The sequence below is a fragment of the Plecotus auritus genome (assembly GCF_963455305.1).
Source record: "Plecotus auritus genome assembly, chromosome: 1".
Lineage (NCBI taxonomy): Eukaryota > Metazoa > Chordata > Mammalia > Chiroptera > Vespertilionidae > Plecotus > Plecotus auritus.
Genome location: NC_137770.1, coordinates 203,575,051 through 203,598,562, shown reverse-complemented (window position 1 = coordinate 203,598,562; position 23,512 = coordinate 203,575,051). Strand labels below are relative to the sequence as shown.

General features: G+C 40.2%; 1 protein-coding gene and 1 pseudogene across 2 annotated transcripts in view; both read right to left on the bottom strand.

The window, feature by feature from the left end:
* LOC308242002 (uncharacterized protein) overlaps positions 1-23,512 on the bottom strand; it is a gene marked incomplete at its 3' end in the record, with an annotated part of 37,782 nt that overhangs the window by 1,263 nt on the left and 13,007 nt on the right. The window contains exons 6-11 of the mRNA XM_080655762.1: positions 22,154-22,427; positions 16,656-16,774; positions 11,947-12,695; positions 7,606-7,754; positions 4,404-4,535; positions 3,106-3,193 (exon numbers count right to left, since the gene is read on the bottom strand). Of these exons, the coding sequence (XP_080511888.1) occupies positions 3,106-3,193; positions 4,404-4,535; positions 7,606-7,754; positions 11,947-12,695; positions 16,656-16,774; positions 22,154-22,427 (1,511 nt within the window). The remainder of the gene's footprint in view (positions 1-3,105; positions 3,194-4,403; positions 4,536-7,605; positions 7,755-11,946; positions 12,696-16,655; positions 16,775-22,153; positions 22,428-23,512) is intronic.
* On the bottom strand, positions 6,231-6,527 carry LOC308255739 (protein dpy-30 homolog; annotated as a pseudogene). Its single transcript has one exon. The product of its transcript is annotated as a protein dpy-30 homolog (transcript).

The following is a 23,512-nucleotide window of genomic DNA, read 5'->3' as shown; positions in this document are numbered from 1 at the left end:
CTCCAATGTGGGATCCCTCAGACAGTCGTACATCCCTCTCATAATCCAGGACTGCTGGCTCCCAACTGCTCGCCTGCCTGCCTTCTTGATTGCCCCTAACCACTTCTGCCTGTCAGCCTGATCACCCCCTAACCCAGGGGTGGGCAAACTTTTTGATTCGAGGGCCACAATGGGTTCTTAAACTGGACCAGAGGGCCGGAACAAAAGCATGGATGGAGTGTTTGTGTGAACTAATATAAATTCAAAGTAAAGGAGCGGAGGGGAGAGCAAGGGAATCAGATAGAACAGCCGGATCCAGCCCGTGGGCCGTAGTTTGCCCAAGGCTGCCCTAACCACTCCCCTGCCAGCCTAATTGATGCCTAACTGCTCCCCTGCCAGCCTGATTGCCCCTAATTGCCCTCCCTGCAGGCCTCGGTTCCCCCCAACTGCCCTTCCCTGCAGGTCCGGTCGCCCCCAACTTCCCTCCTCTGCTGGTCTGGTCCCTCCCAGCTGCCCTTCCCTGCTGGCATGATCACCCACAACTGCCCTCCCTTGCAGGCCTGGTCTCTCCCAACTGCCCTCCCCTGCTGGCCATCTTGTGGTGGCCATCTTGTGTCCACATGGGGCAGGATCTTTGACCACATGGGGGCAGCCATCTTGTGTGTTGGAGTGACAGTCAATTTGCATATTACTCTTTTATTAGATAGGATAGAGGCCTGGTGCATGGGTGGGGGCTGGCTGGTTTGCTCTGAAGGGTGTACCAGATTAGGGTAGGGGTTCTCTTGGGGCATGGGGCGGCCTGGGTGAGGGGCCTGTGGTGGTTTGCAGGCAGGCCATGCCCCCTGGTGACCCAAGCGGAGGCCCTTGTATCTGGGTTTTATTTATCTTCTGTAATTGAAACTTTATATCCTTGAGTGGAGGCCAGGGCTGGCCAGGAAGCTTGGCTTCCTCTATCACCGGAGTCAACCCAAGCCTCCTGCTCTCTCCAGCTCTGTGGCTGCCGCCATTTTTGTTGGGATTTATTTATCTTCTATAATTGAAACTTTGTAGCCTTGAGTGGAGGCCAGGGCCAGCCAGAGTGGACAGGAAGCTTGGTTTCCTCGATTGCCGGGGAAACGCAAGCCTCCTGCTCCCTCAGTGGCTGCAGCCATTTTGGTTGGGTTAATTTGCATGCTCTCTCCTGATTGGCTGGTGGGCATGGCTTGTGGGCATAGCGGAGGCACAGTCAATTTGCATGTTTCCCTTTTATTAGTGTAGACGTCTTTTTGAATTGGAGGTAAAATGAAAAATATTTACTATTGTTAAGTATTTGTTGATATTAGTTTTTATGTTATTACTAGAGGCCCGGTGCACAAAATTCTTGCATGGAAGGGGTTCCTCAGCCTGGCCTGCACCCTCTCCAATCTGGGACCCTTCGGGGGATGTCCGACTGCTAGTTTAGGCCCCATCCCTGTGGGGGGTAGGGGCCTAAACCTGCAGTTGGACATTCCTCTCACAATCTGTGACTACTGGCTCCTAACCACTCACCTGCCTGCTTGCCAGATCACCCCTAACCCCTCTGCCTGCTGGCCTGATCACCCTGACCTTGCTCCCCTGCTGGTCTGATCGCTCCTACCTTGACCCCCTGCTGACCTGATCGCCCGTACCTTGCCCCCCGGCCTGCCTGCCTGATCTCCCCTAACCTCTCTGCCTGCCTGCCTGATCACCCCTAACTGTCTCTGCCTGCCTGCCTGATTGCCCCTAACTGCCCTCCCCTGCCAGCCTGATCGCCCCTAACTGCCTCTGCCTTGGCCCCCACCACCTGGCTTTGTCCAAAAGGAAGTTGGACATCTGGAAGATGGCCGGTCAACCTGGTCTAATTAGCATATTACCCTTTTATTTGTGTAGATAGGTTATATAGGATAGGATTGCTTAAATGGGGGGGAAAGCTTTTTTCAGCAGGAGGAGATGCTCTTGGCAGACAAAAACACATAATCCCTATATCTGGACTAATAGCCAGCCATATGCACTATACTGCCAAACCAGTCATTAAAAAATTGAACCACTTTCTTACACCTTACACCAAACAGCTGTTGCCCTTAAAACCCCTCCTCAGCCCCCACCTTAGGTTCTGCCTTTGCAGTTCACCCAGATTTGGTTCTGATTGGTTGGTTTCTATGCCAGCAGCATCAAAAGCTCCACCTCCTAGGCAGCCATTGGCTCCTCGCAATTCACCCAGATGTGGTTCTGATTGGTCGGTTTCTATGCCAATCAGCATCTCTGGGTCTATCTCTGGGCCTGATCATAGAGGTGGTGCTGATCAGCAGCTGCCCCAGGCTGCTGGCGAGCACCTGAACTGCTGACCTCTGAAAGAGAGAGAGAGGCTTGGCTGGTGGGGAGGCCAGGAGAGAGGCAGGGTCTGATTACCCTGTTTCTCTCTCTCAGCCTCACCAGCAGCCGCTGCCACTGCTGATCAGCCCTCCCTCTCTCTCTCTCTCCCAGAGGTCAGAAGTTCAGCCCACCCACCCGACTGCATGCACAACCTGGCATTTGGTCCAGGCTGCTGGTGAGTGGGCTGAACTGCTGACCTCTGGGAGAGAGAGAGAGGCTTGGCTGCTGGTGAGGCCAGGAGAGAGAAACAGGGTCTGATCACCCTGTATCTCTATCCAGGCCTCGCCAGCAGCCATTGACGCTGCTGATCAGCCCTGCCTCTCTCTCCAAGAGGCCAGCAGTTCAGCCCGCTCACCTGCTGTGGGCACAGCCTGGTGTTTGGTCCAGGCTGCTGCCAAGCAGGCTGAACTGCTGACCTCTGGGAGAGAATGTTGGCTGCTAGTGAGGCCAGGAGAGAGAAGAGAGTCTGATCACCCTGCATCTCTATCCGGGCCTTGCCAGCAGTCACTGCCATGGCAGATCAGCCCTGCCACTCTGTATCTCTGAGAGGTCAGCAGTTCAGCCCATTTTCTTGCTGCATGTGCAGCCTGACGAAAGGTCGAGCCTCTGGTCGTTGTGGATGTTACAACCCTGGCTCTTATATATATATATATATATATATATATATATATATATATATATATATATATTAGCTGTTAAATAATTAATCAACTTGTCCACCAACTACTGTATAGCCTTTCTTCCCCTTAGTCTTACCAAGAAGATCATTCTGGGGTAGCCAGTCATAGAGCTGAGTATTGGCTCCTAATTTGTCTGGTTTCTTGCCTTTATATCTCCATAAAACCTGTGGAAGACAGTGAATATATTTCACAAGTAATACCACAGGATAATGATGTTTTAAGGTTGTGGAGTTTGTATACATCATGCATCTACTCTATTTTAGGTGATAGTTGAGAAGGGAGTATAGAGGTATACTTTATAAACACAAAGAAATAGTGAGACTGTTTGTAACAACCTTTTTAAAAGAGTTTGTGGTAGTTGCCTGTTATCATTTTGTCTATTATCACTAAGAACTTCCAGGAGTGAGATTGTTAGTGAAGAATTAGAAAATAATGCCATGCTAGCCTAATGAATCAGAGTTTGGGAGTTAAAATTTTTGTGGCCACAGGACCTCTGTATAAATTTTTTGTCACTGGCAATCCTAGCTTTATCTTCATATTAGTGTTTCTTACAAATATCATTGCTTTAGATTTCAGCTACTTATTTTCTGGATGACTGGTTATCATTTCATCCTCCATTTCTTTCTATCTTCTTTTTACTCGCACAATTTCTTTTTTTTTAAAGTAAAAATAAGGTGGTGCTTTTGCTTATATTCCAAAGTTTGGTGAAGTATTCTGTTTGGTTTCTGCAATTATCATATTTGCATTTATATATAATTTTTATAGAATTTTATGGAATTTAACCAAATGTACAAGTAAAAAAAGCTGTTGGATGTTTTATAAATAGCAGTATATAAAGAGCTGTAATCTAAGATGGTGGTGATAACATTAAAATGAATTGAATATCATGTTAGGACACGAAAATTGCTAGACTATATTAACATTTCTATGGCCTTTTAATTCTAAAAAATGTTAATTAAAATGCTAAATAAATCTAGACTTCTACTTCTGTGCTCAACTATGATGAATCAAGTCCTAATACAAACAAATACATGGAGGATATTCTTATGCAGCCTTCATACCTATGTTTGTCATTTCACTTCTCCCTTTTCTTGCTCCTGGAGTAAATGCACTTCAGAACTATTTTGCGAGTCATTAGAATAGGCCTTAAGATTTCATGAAAAATGGCACTTAATGTTTTCATCTCTATTTCATTGAATACAAATGACTGTAACAGCAAAGCTCAGCAAGCAAGATCCAAATATGCCTACACTCACTATTGTAATGTTTTACAAATTTTTACTTAATACTGGTACCTGATATGTTAAGTGTAAAATGAGATTCAATTTTCAGTGGGAAAGACACCAGCCCAGCAGGATTAAAGGTTGTACTAACCTTCTGTGGAATCTGGGCAAGGGCTGAGGCAATAATATTGCCCTTTTCTTCTGTGAGATTGTGGATGACTGAACCCAGAGAAAACACCACAATTCCATCTTTGCCTGAGCTCTGGACAAACTCTTCTATTTCCTGCAGAGAAACAATTCTTTGTATTACAGATCTACAGTATGTTAGGGAATAATAAAACTCTTTTATTCTTTTAAAATAAAGATTCAAAGGGAATTGTCAGAGGCCTGGTTAGATTTTTAAAAAATCTTTGACATTTAGAACCACCTACTCTCTTTAAGAGAAATATATAACGCAGTATACAGATAATGTATCATAGATTTGTACACTTGAAACTTATATAAATTTATTAACCAATGTCACCTCAATAAAGTTAATTATAATAAATAGATAAATAAAATATTTGGCTTACATACATATCATTGATTAGTGAATAACCATAGAACGAAATCATTATATCAGAAGGTTAGGTGATAAGAATACAGTACATTTCATGGTTGATGGACTTTCATGTTACTCACCATGTTTAATTTTATTAAAAACTGAGTACTTCACAAGCTCATAAAAATATTCCTGAAAAGAAAGCCCCCAAATGGGTCTGAATTAGGCATCTGACAGTTTACATCTAATAAGTCATTACTGTTGATCTGCCTATGGCTTCATTGATAATTTTCTCATGTTCAAGTCTTCCTTTATTAATATGCCTAAGCAGATATTTGTTAGAATAGTGGTATCTATAATAATAAAAGGGTAATATGCTAATTAGACCCGACATCCTTCTGGATGTCATTCCGGATGTCCTTCCAGAAAAAGCAGGGGCCAGAGCAAAGCCCAGGTCACGGGTATCTGCCATTGGCCAGAGCAAAGCCAGCCTAGGCCCCAGGTGTCAGCAAGCGTCTGGAGGGAAACCAGCCTGGGTCCTGGGTGCCAGAGGGAAGCCGGTGCCTGCAGCCAGGGGAAGGAAGGCCTACTCTTGCATAGATTTCGTGCATTGGGCTTCCAGTATAGTAATAGTAATATATTGGAAAAAGAGATATAACATATTTAAAAAACTCTATAATCAAAAATTACTTTTGGAAGATAGTGATTGCCTATCTTTCTGATGTATAAAACTCCCAACTCAGTGGACACTAGCTATATGTTCTTAATTTCAGCCTTAGCACCGAGTTGATACATAGCTACTTCTGTAAATTAAACTGCCTCACCATTTAGAGTTGTGCAAGTTGGCCATGGGGAACTCTGGGTTTGGGCCCAGTCAGGTCATATTCTGTGAGAATGATATCCTCTAGACATGCATCATGTATTCCTTGTGAAATCTTTTGTGGCAACTCTGGAGTCACATATTCCCCATTTAAAGACGGTTAAATGACCAGAAAAGAGATGACGTCTAAGTTGACCATGTCAGCTTCATTAATATTAGGAGGACATATTTGATCCCACAGAAATTATCTTGTTATTATTTTGATTCACCTTCCCAAACACATGGAGTTTGAATAAAATGTGTGTGTGTGTGTGTGTTCTTGATTGTCGGACCTGTCATCATCATTTTGGCTTTCTTTTGATGTCTTAACAGTTTATTTTGAAGGTGATTTAAAAAACAAATTTAAGGACAATCAGAGAAAAAAATGCACAGTATACACTCATTAAATAAGTATTGTGATTAAATAAAAATAAGTGAAATACGTTTTCTTCTGCAACTCTAGTAATAAGTTATTATTCTGAAGTTTCTTATACTTCTAAAAGGGGGGTGGGGGAGTTATGACTATTAAAGCTGCCTCTTAATCACAGAAACCAAATTTTTCTGTTCTTCCCAATAAGTCAGTTTCCATCTTCCAACTCTGACTTTTTTTTAAAAAGATATGATGCTAGAAATTCAGAATGATTTGGTAGTCTTTCCTTTGCAAGTACAGCAATTTTCTGTAATAAGATAGGTATAACAATCTGATTCAGGTAGGTACATTTGGCAAAGACTGCAGATCCACTTTCTGTTTTGATGATTTTTCTGCATTAATGTTCTCAGTTTTTACTATCCTCTCACCATTATCTGGGACTATTCTCAGAATGAGGATTTTCTGAAACCTGTGCTTGTCTTTCTAGCAACTGCTCTGGCTTCATGCCGGACACTGCAAGTCACAGTTTCTGGATACCAATCCATGCCGGAGCCTTCCATTTCCAAGAGCCCTCTGTAAAATAAATCAAGAATTCTCCTAGGAACATCATGTACCCTGAAAACTTCCTAAAGGGATTTTTTATAATATTCTCACAGTACAAGTAAATGTGGGTTTTCCTCTTCACCCTCTATTGATAGTTCAACACAGTATCTATGTAATGCTTATCTATTACTCATTTGTTTCTCAATACTGTTTTCTTTTAACATCCCTAACACTACATTTTTTCTTTGAAGACTTAAGAATGTGGTATACAATTATCTTTTTTATTCCAAAGGAAACCTGTCATTAGGTTGGTAAAGAATCAAGCCAAGATTGGGTCTCTCATTTTCCTGAACTCTTATGCTGGTGACCTCCACTATTTCCTTTGCTGTGTGTTGAGCTTGAGATGTCATATTACCCAAATAACTTCTAGAAAATTCTACCTGAAAATTCAGCTTGCTCCTTTAAGTAAATAGTCACAATATAGAACTCATTGTATTAGTTTCAAATAAAGTTTGTCTTATGTTTTCTATTTCAGTAGAAGCCATCTCTATCAAATAAACATTCAAAATGAAAATCCAAGAGTCATCTTTATTTCATTCTCTTCCTTTAACTCTTACTTCCCCTTTCACCCAGCAAATAGTGTGGAACTTATCCCAGTGTCTCATGAAATCATGTTTATCTCTCAACCCTCATAATATATGCCCATTTTCATAACTTTATCACGTTTGTGAAGAATACTACAGCAGTGTCCTTAGTGATTTTCATGGCTCCAGTTTCCAGTTGCTCCTATCAATTATCCATATTGTAAAAACAAAATATTTTAAGATGTGCTTCAATCATGCCATTTTTTTTCAGCCTGATTTCCCAATATAATACCTAAAATACCTATAAATAACTCACAAGGGCCCTCTGGCATGGAAAAAGAGTTGGCCATCCAACGATATTCAACATTGTGTTTCCTTACCAAGACTGTAAGCTTTAAAAGGAAATCAGGTATCATATCATAAGGCACATAAAGTCCATCAGTGCTGTAGTCGTACCTTAGGTAATGGTTTGGCAGGTTTGCAGTGCAATCCTCCAACAAATTCAAAATTAGGTAGGTATGGACGAGGAAATTCAAAATCCCAATATGTTCGAATTAACCAAATTTCAGCTTTCCCCAGAGTCTCACATAATGTAGTGGGTCTTCCTGGAAAAAAAAGTTGGGTAGAGGGAATTAGACTATAAGTTAAATGGGAAAATAGCACCACTAACTTTATGATTAGCTATCAAGGGAAAATTAAGTTTAGGTCTTCTAGAATAATACAACTTTTAGATGTGAAATGAAAAGGGGCATTTATACAATAAAATAGAATAAAAAAAGAAAGAAAAGTAAGTAATGATGAAAGAAAGAAAAGAGAAAGTAAAAAAGGAAAACTAGATTATTTGTAAGTTTATTTTTACAAGATAAAAGAAACCAAACATTTAAACACAACTCCAAACTGCTAATTAATTTATTGCTAATTTTTTCTCTCCAAGTGAATGGCAGATGATAGATTAGCTCCACAATATCTGCACCAATCACCCCTCAATGGTTTCTAGTCTAGTGAAGAATATGTCCATGTCCTCTCCAGCAGGTTTTAATTTCACGATTACTGATATTGTTATAGAATCCCATCAATATCAGTTGACCTCATCCTTCTGAGTTATATATCATCACTTCAATTCATGGGGCACTATTTTATTAGTAAGAACTCCATGAATAATTCATACTCATGATGACCCTCTTTTGGGATGTGTGGTACATAAATACATACTACAATTATTGTACACCATTTTACTGCTTTCTTACTTTACTGTTTCCTTACTGATTTGTTTTGAAGGATATTTAGGGTATTAATTTTAGGTTTTTATGCAGAAGAATGACTAATTGCAAATAACCAAGTCATTAACTTCTGTTCATAAAAAAATACATGTTTTATAACTGAGAGGAAGGGAAAAAAAACACAGGTGAGAATCCTTTTCACTTTAGGATTCTTATTAAAGTTGATGGTGACATAAACCCAGGGAGGAAAGCCTCATTTTATAGTCATTTTTAATATGAGGTCATATAGTCCAAAGGCTGTAATTTGATAAGGAAGAAGCTTTGACCAAGGACATTCAGTTTGAAATTGCCAGATATTAGATTATAACTCCATCCCTTTGCTTCTGAATTAATGTGTTTTTGCCATCTGAATGTCTACTTTTTTTGAGACTCAAATCCTGCCTTGATTACAAACCCAAAGGTGATATTTTTATTAGTCATTATCTTATTTAAATTAATCATTTTTCTGCCTAAGTGATTTAGTTTATATGACCTTAGCTTCATTTTAGAAAGACAACTTAAAGCAATTAGGAAAATTCTACATTTAAAGTAATGATTTACAATAATGGGTATAGAAGGGATAAATGGAAAGAGAATGAAAATGAATTTAAGTATAGAACAAAATTAATAATTTCATAAATTGTATTTGAAATGTTACATATGAGGAATTATGGACATGAAACTGAAGTAAAATCGACAAATACCCATTTTCTTTTAGTTAGGTAATTTACATAAAATTGAGTTATATAATCAGAATGGATAATTCTAAGTATATGTGTGTTATGTGGGTAGATTAATTAATGGGTTAGATTTTAGCTATCAAGTAGATATTATTATCAAATGAATCTGTTATGTTAAGTGAGTTAAGTGGGATGGTTTTCAATTTTAAAGACTTCTTGCCTGAATACATTATTAGTACAATTTTTGTTTAATAGAAGAAGCTCTTATTTTCCTCCTAATATAATGCTTCTGTCCTCTTTTTCTCAAGTTGAGGCTTTTCAGAGGTCTTTACTCACAATCTTATCATGCCAAAATGTGGCAGTGACATATTATAGTTTTCAGTTTCCACTGAGGATAGATTTGAGCCAAGATTCTTGTATATTTTTCCTGTATTTATAGGGCCTAGTAAGTAGTGTGCTCCCAGCATGCGTAATGATTATATAATTAATTATAGCAAGTCATTACATTTGAGTTTAAATCATGGGTATATAAAAGTTTTAAATATATATATATTTATTGATTTCAAAGAGGAAGGGTGAGCAAGAGAGAAGAAACATCAACGATAAGAGAGAATCATTGATTTGCTGCCCCCTGCATGCTCCATACTGGGGATCTAGCCTGCAACCCAGGCATGTGCACTGACCCAGAATTGAACCATGACATCCTGGTTCATAGATCGATGCTCAACCATGCCATCCGGGCTCAAAGGTTTTTTTTTCCTCTGAACATTAGTTCTGTGAAACAATTTGATATTCAGTGAATTAGATTAGATCATATATTTAGTTCGAGATATGATCTTTTGTTTGTTTGTTCTTGTCTGTGCTTCTCAAAGATAGTTGAAGTAGAAGCCTGAGTTGATTGATTCAGATCTCAGCTAAGTGTATGAAATTGAAAATACATGCATTTTAAGCAGAAAAGGCAAAGATTAAAAATAGGTTGAATAGGTGTATATCAACTATTAATTAATTGCTCAAGACACAAAGTCTTTTAGGATTTTCTAATTACTTTTTCAGATTTTTGTGTAGCATTCCCCCAAGAAATATAAAGTATCCTAGGGATCTTTTTAATGACCAGCCATGATTAACCTGTCCAAATACTCAATAAAATATTAGCAAGTAAGACTCAGCAACATATTAAAAAGATCATACACCATGACCAAGTGGGATTTATTCCAGGATGCAAGGCTGTACAATATTCACAAATCAACAAACATGATATATTACATAAATAAACTGAAAGACAAAAAGCACATAATTATATCAATAGATACAGAAAAAAGTGTTTGAAAAACTCTGACACCATTTTTGATAAAAACTCTCAGCAAAGTGGGAATAGAGGAATCATACCTTGACATAATAAAGGCCACATATGACAAATGTATAGCCAACATAATACCCAGTTGGCAAAAACTAAAACCATTTCCCTTAAGAACAAGTATAAGATAGCGATATCTGCTTTTACTACTCTTCTTCAATATACATTGATTTCAGAGAAGAAGGAAGAGGGATTGAGAGAGAAAAAAACATCAATGATGAGAGAGAATCGTTGATCGGCTGCCTCCTGTACACCCCCCACAGCAGATGGAGCCTACAACCTGGGCTTGTGCTCTGACAAAGTATCGAACTGTGAGCTCGTGCTTTATAGGTCAACACTCAACCAGTGAGCCACACCAGCCAGGCTCAAAGATATTTTTATACACCAATAATGATCTATCAGAAAGAGAAACAAAAAAAATTCCATTTACCATTGCAACAAAATATTTCAGATACATGGAGGGACCTGGTGATGATTATGCTAAGAAAATAAGCCAGTCAGAGAAAGACAAATATCGCATGGTGTCACCTCTATGTGGAAACTAATAGACACAGTACACTGATGAATAAAATACAACCAGATGAGGGGAAACATGGAACAGACTGACAAATCTTACAGGGAAAGGGGGAATGGGGCAGTGGGAAGAGTTTAATCAAAGAACCTATGGATATTCATGCACGGGTAGGGTCCCTAGTCCTGGCCAGCAATCAGGGCCGGTCAGGGCCTTCAGGTTGCTGGCCAGGGCCTGCCTGCATTCCGCACTGCCCCTGGTGGTCAGCGCACGTCATAGTGAGTGGTCGAACTCCAGGTTGGTTGACTTCCCAAGTGGATAATTGGCATATTAGCCTTTTATTATATAGAATATGCATTATCCATGAACACAGAAAGTGGGACAGTAAAGGCCTAGGCATGGAGGGACCTGGGAAGTTGGGAGCAAGGAGGGAATAAAGGAGTTGACATTTGTAATACTCTCAACAATAAAGTCAAACAAAGAATGGCTGACACCCTGTTCTAGTAAAAATGGTATAAGATTAAGTGTAATCATCACTAATTACAAAAAATTTTTGGAGTGGATACAGATGAATTAAATATATTTGTTAATAATTATATTTTAGCTTATTACTGGTATCAGACAAGTAGGTTATCTTGCTCTTAGGATAAACATTATACTGTCTTCCCCAAGAATAGCTATAACTTCCTCTAATATGAAAACTCAATGTACTGTATTTATGTAATATCCTTTATGACAAACATTCCTTACAAGTATCAAGTTGTCTTGTGAGAAGTGGTTTGATGATTATAAAGACAGAGTAACTATGGCAAGAGATTTTTAGTTCCCATTTCCACTTAGTTTTGATAACCAGTTGATTACTGTTACTCGTAGAGTTTTAAATGGAAGATAGATATTTTAAAATGTATTTCTTCCATTTACTTAGATTCTGTTCACTTAGATTTCTAAATTTATTTTGATAACAAGTTTGAAATAAAAAGGAAAATGTCTTACCTAATGCCTCACTGTAAAACTGGTCCCAAAAATGAGTGTCATAATCCCGGATCCATAAGTCAAAGAAAACGGAAAGCATTGTATTTTTTACTCTTTCCAGAAAGGTCATTCGGTCGGTGAGTCCCACCATCTGAACAGGAACATAGGAAGGTGGAGCGGGGAGTTTCCCACAGTGTTTCTCCTTCATGCCTCCCATAGACACTCTTAATGTGAGCACAAAAGGGACTGCAAGCAATTCAGCCACCAGCTCTCCACAGGGCATCACAGGGTCTATAAGCATTACATCGTAGTTGGTTCCCTGGAGCTTCTTCATGAGTGTCTGATTGTAGACTGCATTCTCACACAGGGTTTTTACAGTTTCAGTTACTTCAATAAAAACATCATTCAATCTTACTGTGGATCGCCAGGGCGTTAAGTTTGGCAAGTCATTCAAAATTACATCCAGAAATTTGTCTTGTGCTTTTTCTGCTAATTCTTTCGGATATTCTGAATGTAATACCTCGAAGTTCAGTGGGGAAGGTTTCCTGTAGTCTATGAGCTTAGTATGTGGAAAAGTCAACACCGTTACCTCATGTCCTTTCTTTGTGAGTTCCTCTAGAATGGTCTTTATATTAAGCCAATGGCTCATGTCAACGGGCCATACCAGAACCTTTCCACAGAATCCACAGCCAGCACTACAGAGCTGCAGCAGCAGAACCGCCAAAGCCCACTTCTTAGATAACATGACAGCAGCTCCGCCACACACTGCTCTGCAGAGGTTTTAGGGGGTTTCTGCCTGGTTCAGAGACCAAATGGCAATAAAAACACATAGTAAGTTAAAAATTAACTTTAAAAGGAAACGTTTTTGCATTATATGCAAGGTTAATGTTTATTGGGGGAATAAAACAGTAATAAAAAAGATATCTGGGAAAATTTTTTCAAATTCCAGATTGGAAATAAAGAAAAGAACAAACAGGAACCACCTAAAGTTAATCTCTCTCTCTCTCTCTCTCTCTCTCTCTCTCTCTCTCTCACACACACACACACACACACACACACACGCACATCAACACCCATTCCACTCTGAGTTTGAAAGTGGCAAGTAGTTTAGGTGACAACATTCCACATCATTTTCCCTATGTGAAATAGCAAATAATTTGCTTGGATACCTATGGGGAATCTACACTAATAAAAGAGAAAAATGCTAATTGACTGTACCTCTGCTACGCCCACAGCCAATCAGGAGTGATATGCAAATTAACCCAGCAAAGATGGTGGGTAAATTTGCATACACAGGCAGCACAGGCAGCGCCCTATGCCCTGGGGGGGATCCAAGCCAAGATCAGGGACCTGGGCAGGCAGCGGGGACAGCACCCGATGCTGCCTGCCCAGGTCCAAGCTGCCCTGCTGCCTGCCCGGGTCCAAGCCGCCCTGCTGCCTGCCCGGGTCCAAGCCGCCCTGCAATCACGCGGAGAAGAGCCCAGGCCAAGCCGACCTGCGATCATGGCGAGAACAGGCCAGGCCGAGCTGACCCGCGATCACAGGGCAAACAGGCCAGGCAGAGCCTGGCCAAGCCGCCCCGCAATCCCAGGCAAAAAAGCCATTCTGCTGACCAACCTGCGCTAGGGACCTGTTCGGGTACGTGTTGCGGAGTCCATGGCCTCTAGCCTGCAGCCACGGGAAGTCTCCCTCTCCCCAGAGTTAGGAGCACCAGCCCAGGTGTACCCACCGGCCTGGTCCTGACTGTGGGGGTGAGTTCCTGCAGGCTGGGGTTTGATCCCCACGCATTAGCAGTAGGAGACCAGTGCCTTTGTTATTGCTGTGTGTCCGGGTTTTAATTGGACAAATGCCCGGTGGTCCTGGTCGCCAGCTTAGCAAAATCTTTTAGGAGGAGAATTCTGACTGGGTTTCCGCAAATCCCCTCAGCCCCTACTCACCCCTCTGTAAAGGCACAGAACAAGTGAGGCCCCTTAAATAAAAAGCAGAGGTCTCCAGCAACAGTGGGCCTCTCTCATCACAGTCATTTGGACTGCATGGCATTTGAGTGTTTATCTAGGCACCATGACAGAGAAACACAAGCTCAAGTCATGATCTCTGCCCTTAATAATTCACAATCTTATTAGAGCGAGTGGATGATAAAAGTGCAGTAATAACATCAGAATGTAAGGCAACAATACAGAGGAACAGAGGCAATTGCTAGGATGATTTTCCAATAATTAGTACAAAGAGTATGTGCTATGAATTAAATAAAAAAATATGTGTGGAAGTAGCTGCTTCATGAGTATGGCATCCCTTCCTATTTTAAAGGAAGCTGAGTTCCATGTGAACTGTGTACTATGCTATGATATCTGAGGCACAGGACAAGGGAGGCCCTAAGTGTACTATGCTTTGATATTTGAGTCATTCTTTATTATTCAATGTAATTTATTTCTGTATGCCTCAGTTTTGTAATAGTTAAATTACTAGAATAATATATCTTGCTATAAAATATTACTAGAAGATCAAATGATCAGGTGACATTTATTGTTATTTTCTATAAATGAACACAATCTCTGGTATGCTAAAGTGATAGATAGGTATTATAGAAATATTCAGATAGAGAGACCTACAGGCTTGATTACAAGTGAGGCTTACTATCACAACCCAAATTTATTGCTTAAAAAAAAAAGCAGGGAGCCAACTAGAAACTGAACCAAATATAAGCCCTTGAAGGGCAAATGTAAATTGGATAAGCTTTGCTATTACAAGAGCAAGAAGAAAAAATTCAGATGCAAGAATGAAAACCACATTGCATCCACTCTAAGTTGCTGTTAAAGAAAAAGAATGGTATACTATGAAAATACTTAATACAGATTGTAAAGACATTTGTTCAAAGAGGATTTCCTAGAGTAGGTGATATTTCAGTTAATTTTTTTTAAATGTGAAGAGGTTAGCTAGATAAGAAAAAGGTTTAGGGGTCCTGAATTGCAGAGGGTGCAGGCAGGGCTGAGGGAACCCCACCCCACTCCGTGCACAAATTTTGTGCACCAGGCCTCTAGTATTCTGATAAGAGTCTTATGACGAGTACAGGGTATTCAGAATTCCAGAGAAAATACAATCCATTATGGAATAATTGGAAACAACTGTAGTAAGATAGATAACATAGAAGGTGAGATGAAAGCCTTGGTAGGATCTAGGAAGAGTGTGGCAAAAGGACAGATTTCTCAATAAATAGAGGAATGAAAAAAGTTCATGCATATTTGGAGAACATTCCAGTGGGTATGGATTGCAGAGAAAGTTGTGGGAAGTAGGTTATAGAAGAAAGTTAGATTGAAGTAGGAGCCAATAGGTAGTGTAGAATGGTTTCAATTTTAATTTATAGGCAAAAGTTATTTACTCAAATCTTAAAGAAGGGCAATCACAAAATCAAATTTTTCCTTTATCAAATAATTCTGGCAGCTAAACATAGAATTCATAGAAAAGCAAGAGTTTAAAAGAAGGGAAACTGATTAAAAATGTGTACTGATAACTTAAACATGAGACTATAATAGCCTGAAAAATGGATTAAAAATAGTAAATGTGGGGTTTTCAAGATGGTGGTGGCGTAGGTGGGTCTTTCTCACACCTCCTCTCAGATCCAAACTGGAAATAACACTAAGTTGAGAAACAATCACCCTAAATTACTAACTGAAGACTATCTGAAAAGGAGACTTTTAGCATACAGTGCATCAAAGATTTACAAAATAGTGATTAAACATTTATAGAATTTATGACATGATCACCCTATAATTTTGGTGCTCATCTGACTCCATACATCATGTATGTACTTAACAAAGGATGCAGATGTTGTTATATTGATATTAGAAAATAATTGGGCGTGGCCGCTGGAGCCTGTGCTGGCCCGTCTCCCCTTGGGGAATGGGTGCCGAGTGGAGGCCGGCCCTTGTGCACCTGCTGCGGGAGGAAGTGTTCCCCCCCGCCCCCCGCCCAGAACAGCGCAGAAACATGGGCGCAGCTGAAATGAGCTTCACGAACTTGTCGTTGAGCGCGATGCCTGCTTTAGCATCGAAGATAGATGAGTGGGTATTGCTGATAAAGTCTGTAGAGACAACCCGGGTGGCAGAATTTCTGAGGAAGCATGTATTGAGCATCTGCTGTGTGCCAGGCCCTGGGAAGATGGCTGGAGCTTTGGAAGTGAAAAGATAGTCTCCAAATCCTTGCCTTCTTGGAGTACACATGCTAGCAGGACCAATCGTGACTGAAATGGAATTTCAGGTGAAGAAAGGGGCCACAAAAAGAACATCTTGCTGAGGAGGGAGGCTGAAGTAAAGAACTGGAGGAGGTCTGAAGTGATGAATCAGGTGTGGAGGTTGTGGGGCCACCACAGACCACTGGAGGGGCACCTGCAAGCCAGTGTTCAACCTTGCCGAGTGTTACACAGAATTTTAGAAGTCTCCACCCCTAGTGGGCCTTTCCTCTTGAAACCAGTCTCTTTCTATTAAAGTCACACACTAAGCAAATCCTGAGGAAGAGGTACCGTTTCCCTGCCATCCATCCTGCCCAGCCCTCTCTCCAGCTCACCATCAGTCCTTCCACAATCCCAAATCGCTCATGAATGACCTTGACAAGGGGGGCCAGGTAGTTGGTGGTGCAGGATGCATTGCTGAAACAGCCCAGTATGCAAGGGAACTGTGAGGCTGGCATGTTCTCTGAACATCACCCACCCACTTCTGGATGTTGCTGCCCATTACCTGACCATTTTCATGGAATCAGGATTATAGTCCTTTTCATTCACCCCCATGACAAACATGGGTGCATCTGGTGAGGGTGCGCTGATGACCACATGTAAAGCACCTGCCTGGATGTGGTTCTAGGGAAGGAGGAAGGAGCACTGGTGTCATGAATTGATGAGATGCTTTGAGTGTCACAACCCCTGGCCAGCCCTGCCCACTTCTCCTCACTTACAGAAGCTTCCTCTTGGGACAGGTACACTCCTGTGGACTCCACCACAAAGGGGCTCCCGACAGACATCCAGGGGATCTTCCTGGGCTGCTTGTGGTGGAGAGGTGGCAGGGCTGTGTATCAGTCTCCCTGGCATGGCCTTGCCTTCACAGTCCCTGGCCTTTACTGTTTGAAAGGCTGACTAGACACCTCACCTGGCCTGTAACCATCTCTTCTCCCAACCCACACACAACCTAGCTATCCCAGGTGGATTTGACCCTGCTAATCTTGCCTCTTGGCATCTTGCTGAGGAGGGAGGCTGAAATAAATAAATGGAGGAGGTGAGGACAGATATATGGCCACTCGGGGAAAAGCTTTCCAGATCAAAGGAGCAGCAAGTACAAAGATTCTGAGGCAGGAGGTCTGACTTTCCCAGCCCTGCAGTTCCTATCTTGATACATTACGAGCAGCTTTTGTGGGCCACTTACCTTGACTGCCCTTCCCCTGCTATGCCCTGGTATATACAGGTTGCCACCTCTCCTACTCAGGCTCATTCACCCTCTGTCTCCAGGGGACCATGCTGACTACTGCCAACCAGGTCAGGCCCTTTCTACATCTGCTGCCTAGAATGTAGACTCCAGAAGGGTGAGGCCTGCTGCACTGCTTCTGATTCCCTGCCCTCACAACCTCACCGTGGCCCTCCTTGCCTCTTGTCTCGGGCACTCAGCTTCTGCAACAGGGAGCCTACTGCCAGAGGCTGAGCAAGTCCCTGAAGACAGGCACTACATCCTGGGAGCAATGGGGAAGAGGTGTAACTGTAGCCTCAGGCTATCCTGGGGTCAACAGTGATTAGTGTTTTATATCAGAAAGGTCAAGGCCTTTTTGATTTCCACTTTTATAAATTTACTAGTAGCCCTGTGCATGAATCTGTGCACCAATAGCTCTCTGTGGGGCCTGGCTGCTCAGCACCCGCTGCCCAGAGGCTCTCTGCAGCACAGAGGCCCATCCATGGCCATGCGTGGAACGCTTGCCTCATCACCGTGGCGACGAAGCAAGCATTCTGCCAGGCTGCTCACGCTGCCCACTCTCAGCGGCCGCCCCCCTGGGACTGGGGGACTCCGGTGGGGCTGAGAGGACTGGGTGCCGCCATCTTGTGGCTATGGGCACCACCATCTTTGTGATGGAGTGATGGTTAATTTGCATATTAGATAGGATATTTTTACTTGATAGTTTTATCTAACATTTGCATTTGAAACATCAAATATTATTGCTGTTTTCTAAAAAAAAAGAAAAAGAAAATTGATTTTAACTGAAAAAGTCAATGAAAAAATGAAATTTTTCATTCATTTGGAAGTTATATAATTTTATGTAAATGAAGCTATTAGCACCTTAAACTATAGAAAATAAACACTGACAGAATTATAAGGAGAATGGCTTGCTTTACAAATTTACAGACTTATGGACAGTGACTAATGGATTAATTGGTTGGTCAAAGACTTGGGAAGAATTAGAGGCAAGATTAAAGGCAAAAAGATCTAGAGTAGAATTATTTAGATAAACCTTTTTTGAAATTTGCATAGATTATGAAGATCTTAGTATCCAATGGGAATTTCCTCCAGAATCCAAGTGCTGCAGACAACCTTCTTAATAATACGGTGTTCTGGATCAGTAATCCTGTATATGACACTGTTTTTTCCATCTTCCAGAATTTGGTCATAAAACTTACCCATTGAGCAATGGGATGGAAACTATACATGAGTGCACAACATTGAATTCACCTCACAGGGATTTATCTGGCTACTTCAGCTGTTTTATCCTCAATTTGTTAATAGAATATATCTCCCCACCTCCTTCTCAATGTGGCACTACTCCCTGGGGTCCAAGCTAGTCAACAGGTAGAAGATGGCATTAGTCACCTTCCATCCTAGAGGATGCATCCGTTATCTCCACAGAAGTAGTTAAATTTTAAATAACAACCCCCGCTGTCTTGTAGTACTTTCGCCAACCTCATAAACCATGGGTATGAAGTCTTAGTAAAAATCCTGGTATTGATATCAACATGACCAAGAAACATATTTTTAGTCAAAGAAATGAACAAAATCTAATATCCATACAATTTGCTGATTTTACCAAGTTCCCCATTAGCTAATGAAAACTGTTCAGGGTTTTAGCTGAGATAATCCCCTATGTATTTTAAGTGCTATATTAAAGGATGCAGTGTATGCTTAAAATCATGGCCTAATATATGATGCCTTTGGTACTTTAGTTTGAATACATGGGTTCAAGGGATTGAAAGAGAATGGGCCCTCTAACAAGTATGCTTCACCATTCCCCTTAGACAAGTATTTTTCATTTTATTTTTTTTATTACAACTTGGAGTTAGGCAGTTTGGAAGCTGCATTTTTCAAGAGGAATTATTCCACCAACAGACATGGCCATGATTTACTTAGATAGGACCTGTGAATGCTACTTGATTATTTTGAGCTCTTCTGCTGTGTTACTCTACTGGCTGTGGTGATTTATCTAAAATACCAAAGATAAACTAGGCCACTGACACATGATAAAATGTAGGCAAAATTATGTCTCCATATGCAGCACATTATTACTTAATACTCTGATGTCCAATATAAAAGTTAATGGAAAGCTCTGGCAAATCATTCAGACAGTATATATTATCACATTGATTTGGAATGGATGAAGATTTGGATCATTTTGTCAGGTAAAGGACCCTGACCAGAGGTGATGCTGCCATAGGATAAGGGTCACATGGAATGTATATGAACAAAATAAGTAAAAGTATTAAATCCAGGCTCCTGAGCATCTCTGAGTCCTGAGAATGTTAAGAATTGTGCAGAGTACTCTGGGATATGGCACATGGTTTCTGCTTTGTTAGGGATGAGAGTTTCCTCATCTGAACATTTTTATGAATGACTGGTATGGAAAAGTCCATTCTAAGACTTTTCTTCTTTTTAAATATATGCTGAGGTTATACTAACTAATGAAATTGGTATCACCCAGGAATTTTTGGCAGCTGGCTTCTGATGCTATTCAGGAAAAGAAAAAAATCTTCAGATAATCAGAGAAGGGAGGCAGGGAATCATGTGAGCAGTGGATATTGAGCACAGGCAAGTCTCCTATGCAATGGTAGTCTGTATCAGAAACCAAGCAGATGCCTGAATTTGGGTAGAGCTCAGCACTATGGATGACCAGCCCTCTTCTCATTGCTTCTTAGCTATTCACTGCATTCTAATTACAGGAAATAAACTGGGCATAGAGCAAAATAAATAAATAAATAAATAAATAATAAAGTTATTCTCAAAACATAATGAAAATCAAAATACATCAATATAAATCACCCTTTAAAAATGTCAGCTTATAATAAATGCAATTTTAGCATTCACAAATATATTGTAGAATTTATTTGGATTTTCAGTAGTGAACATATTCGAGAATACTTACATGCTTTCATGATACAGTTATTTTTAAATTGAAAGTAATTTTTAATATACCATGTTAAAATGAACAAGTATTTCAAAATTATCAGTAGGCCAGTGGATGTCATTTATCTCCTTAACTATATATCAAACACTGAAATTAAATCTTTAGTTATACATGTAATATATACTAATAAAAGGGTAATATGCCAATTGCTCAGGTTGCCCTCACAGTAACAACTGAACAGCAGGCTGCATGGGGCAACAAAGCCGGCAGGGGGGTTAGTGAGGGATGACCAAAAGACTGAACAGCAGGCTGCATGGAGTGACCAGGCTGGCAGGGGGTTAGTGAGGGATGACCAAACGACTGAACAACAGTCTGTGTGGGGCGACCAGGCTGGCAGGGGGGCAGTTGGGGACAATAAGGCCAGTGGGGGGGCAGTTTGGGGTGACCAGGCCAGCAGGGGGACAGTTGAGGGCAATCAGGCCGGCAGGGGTGCAGTAAGGCATGACCAGGCCAGCGGGGGGGGGGGGCAGTTAGGGGCAATCAGGCTGGCAGGCAGAGGCGGTTAGGGGTGATCAGGCTGGCAGGGGGGGCAGTTAGGGGTGATCAGGCAGGCAGGCAGGCAGGTGAGTAGTTAGGAGCCAGCGGTCCCGGATTGTCAGAGGGGTCCCGAATTGGAGAGGGTGCAGGCTGGGCTGAGGGGACTCTCCCCCCCCCCCCCCCGCCATGCACAAATTTCATGCTCAGGGCCTCTAGTTAAGTTTATAAAGGGTAAAGAAAGTTCAGTCTTTAATCTATTTGTTAAATGAATGCAAAGCCGATTCAAATATGAACATTTGCCTTTAATTAGTTTTTTGCATTGATAAATATCTACTATAACATTTTTGTTCAATGAGATCTTCTAGTATCTTCTTGGCATAACAATTAATTGATGAATTTAAATTTGCAGATGATAGAGACTAAAACATAATATAATGATCTTACATTCCAAGTAAATGTTTGTTTTGTTGACAAAACTAAACCTTTGGTTATAGTAATTATACTAGTAGATTATGAGCATTAGTGATTTTTAAATATAATAAATTGACATTTCACTTGTTTATTAATTGTACTGTTAATTAAAAATTTTATAAAATTATTAAATTATCCATATTTAGTATTAGTATTTCCTCTAAAAGTGATCTGCTTACCTTTAACATATTGCTACATTCTGTCCTTGAGAAAATATGACTAATTGATCTTTTTGAGGCCCTTGCACTAGAAGGTACCTAATATACTTATTGACTAAAGGTGGAATATGAGCCATGATTATGCATGTGTTCAGTGGAAAGTTGTAGAACTATCTTAGCGTGCTGTGCCATCCCAGTTATTATCATTTCATTCTCTGACTCTAGTAACATTGGGAAAGCAGAAAAAAAAATCATACTATTCTTATAACATACTAATCTTCTATGATGTTTCCCTGATTTGTATGTTCTAGGTGAATTTGTGAATTTTATTCTTTCATGTTCCCTATATCCATCAAATTTAGCTCTCATTTTGTGTATTCCCCAGGATTTAGCATATTAGTCATTTAGGATTAAAAAATAAAGATAATATTGTGTATAGAATCTATATAAAACTATTATTGTCCCTATGTCAGGAAAGTGAGAGAAAGAGGATAAAGTAATCTGGCAAAAGACAAAGGAAGAACAGGACATGCTCACTAGTAATGGTATTGTCAAATTCTAGGCTTTATCTGTAGGCTAAGGTAGAGGAATGAAAATTTTTGAAGACATGATGGAGATAATATGTTTTCATGAAGGTCATTGTGGCTAAACTGAACAGCATTGCCCATTCAGACCTTTACCACCCTTAGAATGATCTATTCCCTCTTTTTCTTCTTTCCTGTTCTACCAAATTTTCGACAAGAAAATAAACAACATTTTGTGACCAAAAATATAGCAGTTGCCACACAGGCCAGCAGGAACCCAATCACATCCAGAGAGTGGTACTGGAACCAGGTGAGGTTGTGAGAAGCTGGCCGCAGGTGTTTGGCTCCTTTGTGGCGCATGACAAACTCGATCCAGAAGACCGCGCGATCCAGAGGTTTTACAGGTTGATCGTGATGAATGCTTGATAACCTCATAGCATTCTCTTTGTAACTGGTAGACAAAGACAGACAGAAATTAGAGCTTTGTTTTCATTGAAGTTGTAAGTATATGATACCTTTACATAACATGTTATCCATAGATGTGTTGAGGAAACATTTCATTCTTGTGACACGAACTTTGCTGATTGAATGGTATTTTAAGAGTTGTAAAGGGGAGGGTATGGAAGAAATAAAATTTTGACACAATGTAAATTGTTTTACATTTGGTCAAATGTAAACATATGAAAAAGGAATAAGCCTCATTTTTTTTTTCTCAAGAGGGAAATTTAATATTGTTTGAAGTGTGATTTTTAAGGACTCCTCTAAGGCCAAGATTGTGGCTAAGCCATATTATGGGAAAATATCTATTAAAAATCATAAGCATGGACCCTAATGTCTGACTAGTTAATAAGGACAGGCACAAAAAATTGCCAGTGAACATAGATTAGTTATTTTTGCAGACTCTGAGATTCCTCCATTGCACATACTTGTGTGTTTGTGATGCAAAGGAAATTGTCTCTATTGGCAATGTCAAAATTGGATGAAGGTATTAGGGTCATTTTAGAAATGGCAAGGAGATGGAATTTGAGTTTTCAAGGTAAATAAAAATAACTTGCTAGAATTTGAGCCCCTAACTATTGTGGAATCACAGTAATCAATGTTATAGAGCTAATATCTCTAATGGTTTCTCAGAACAATAATGGGTGTAGATATGTAGTTGAGTGAGAAGTTGTGTTTTCACTTGACATTTGGTGGCTGAGACAGAATTAGTAAATTTAAAACACATAGTTAAAAATTAGCACAAAAATAAATAAAACAAAAAATACAATCAACACTATATATACATATATCAATTCTTAACTTTGATAAAATCTTTCAGAGAAAAAAAACTAAGATATAACTATATGTATCTACAGTTAAATATAGGTAATATATTCATTTTAATTTATCTTTAGCTAAAATAGGTAAAATTTAAAGTTTTGTTTAAAAATTCATATAATCTATATTTATAAAGTTATTAACTATTCTAGCTCTCCTTGCTGTATATATGCATATGCTAATGGTGGTATGCATTCAGTGTTAATGATGGTTATTTTT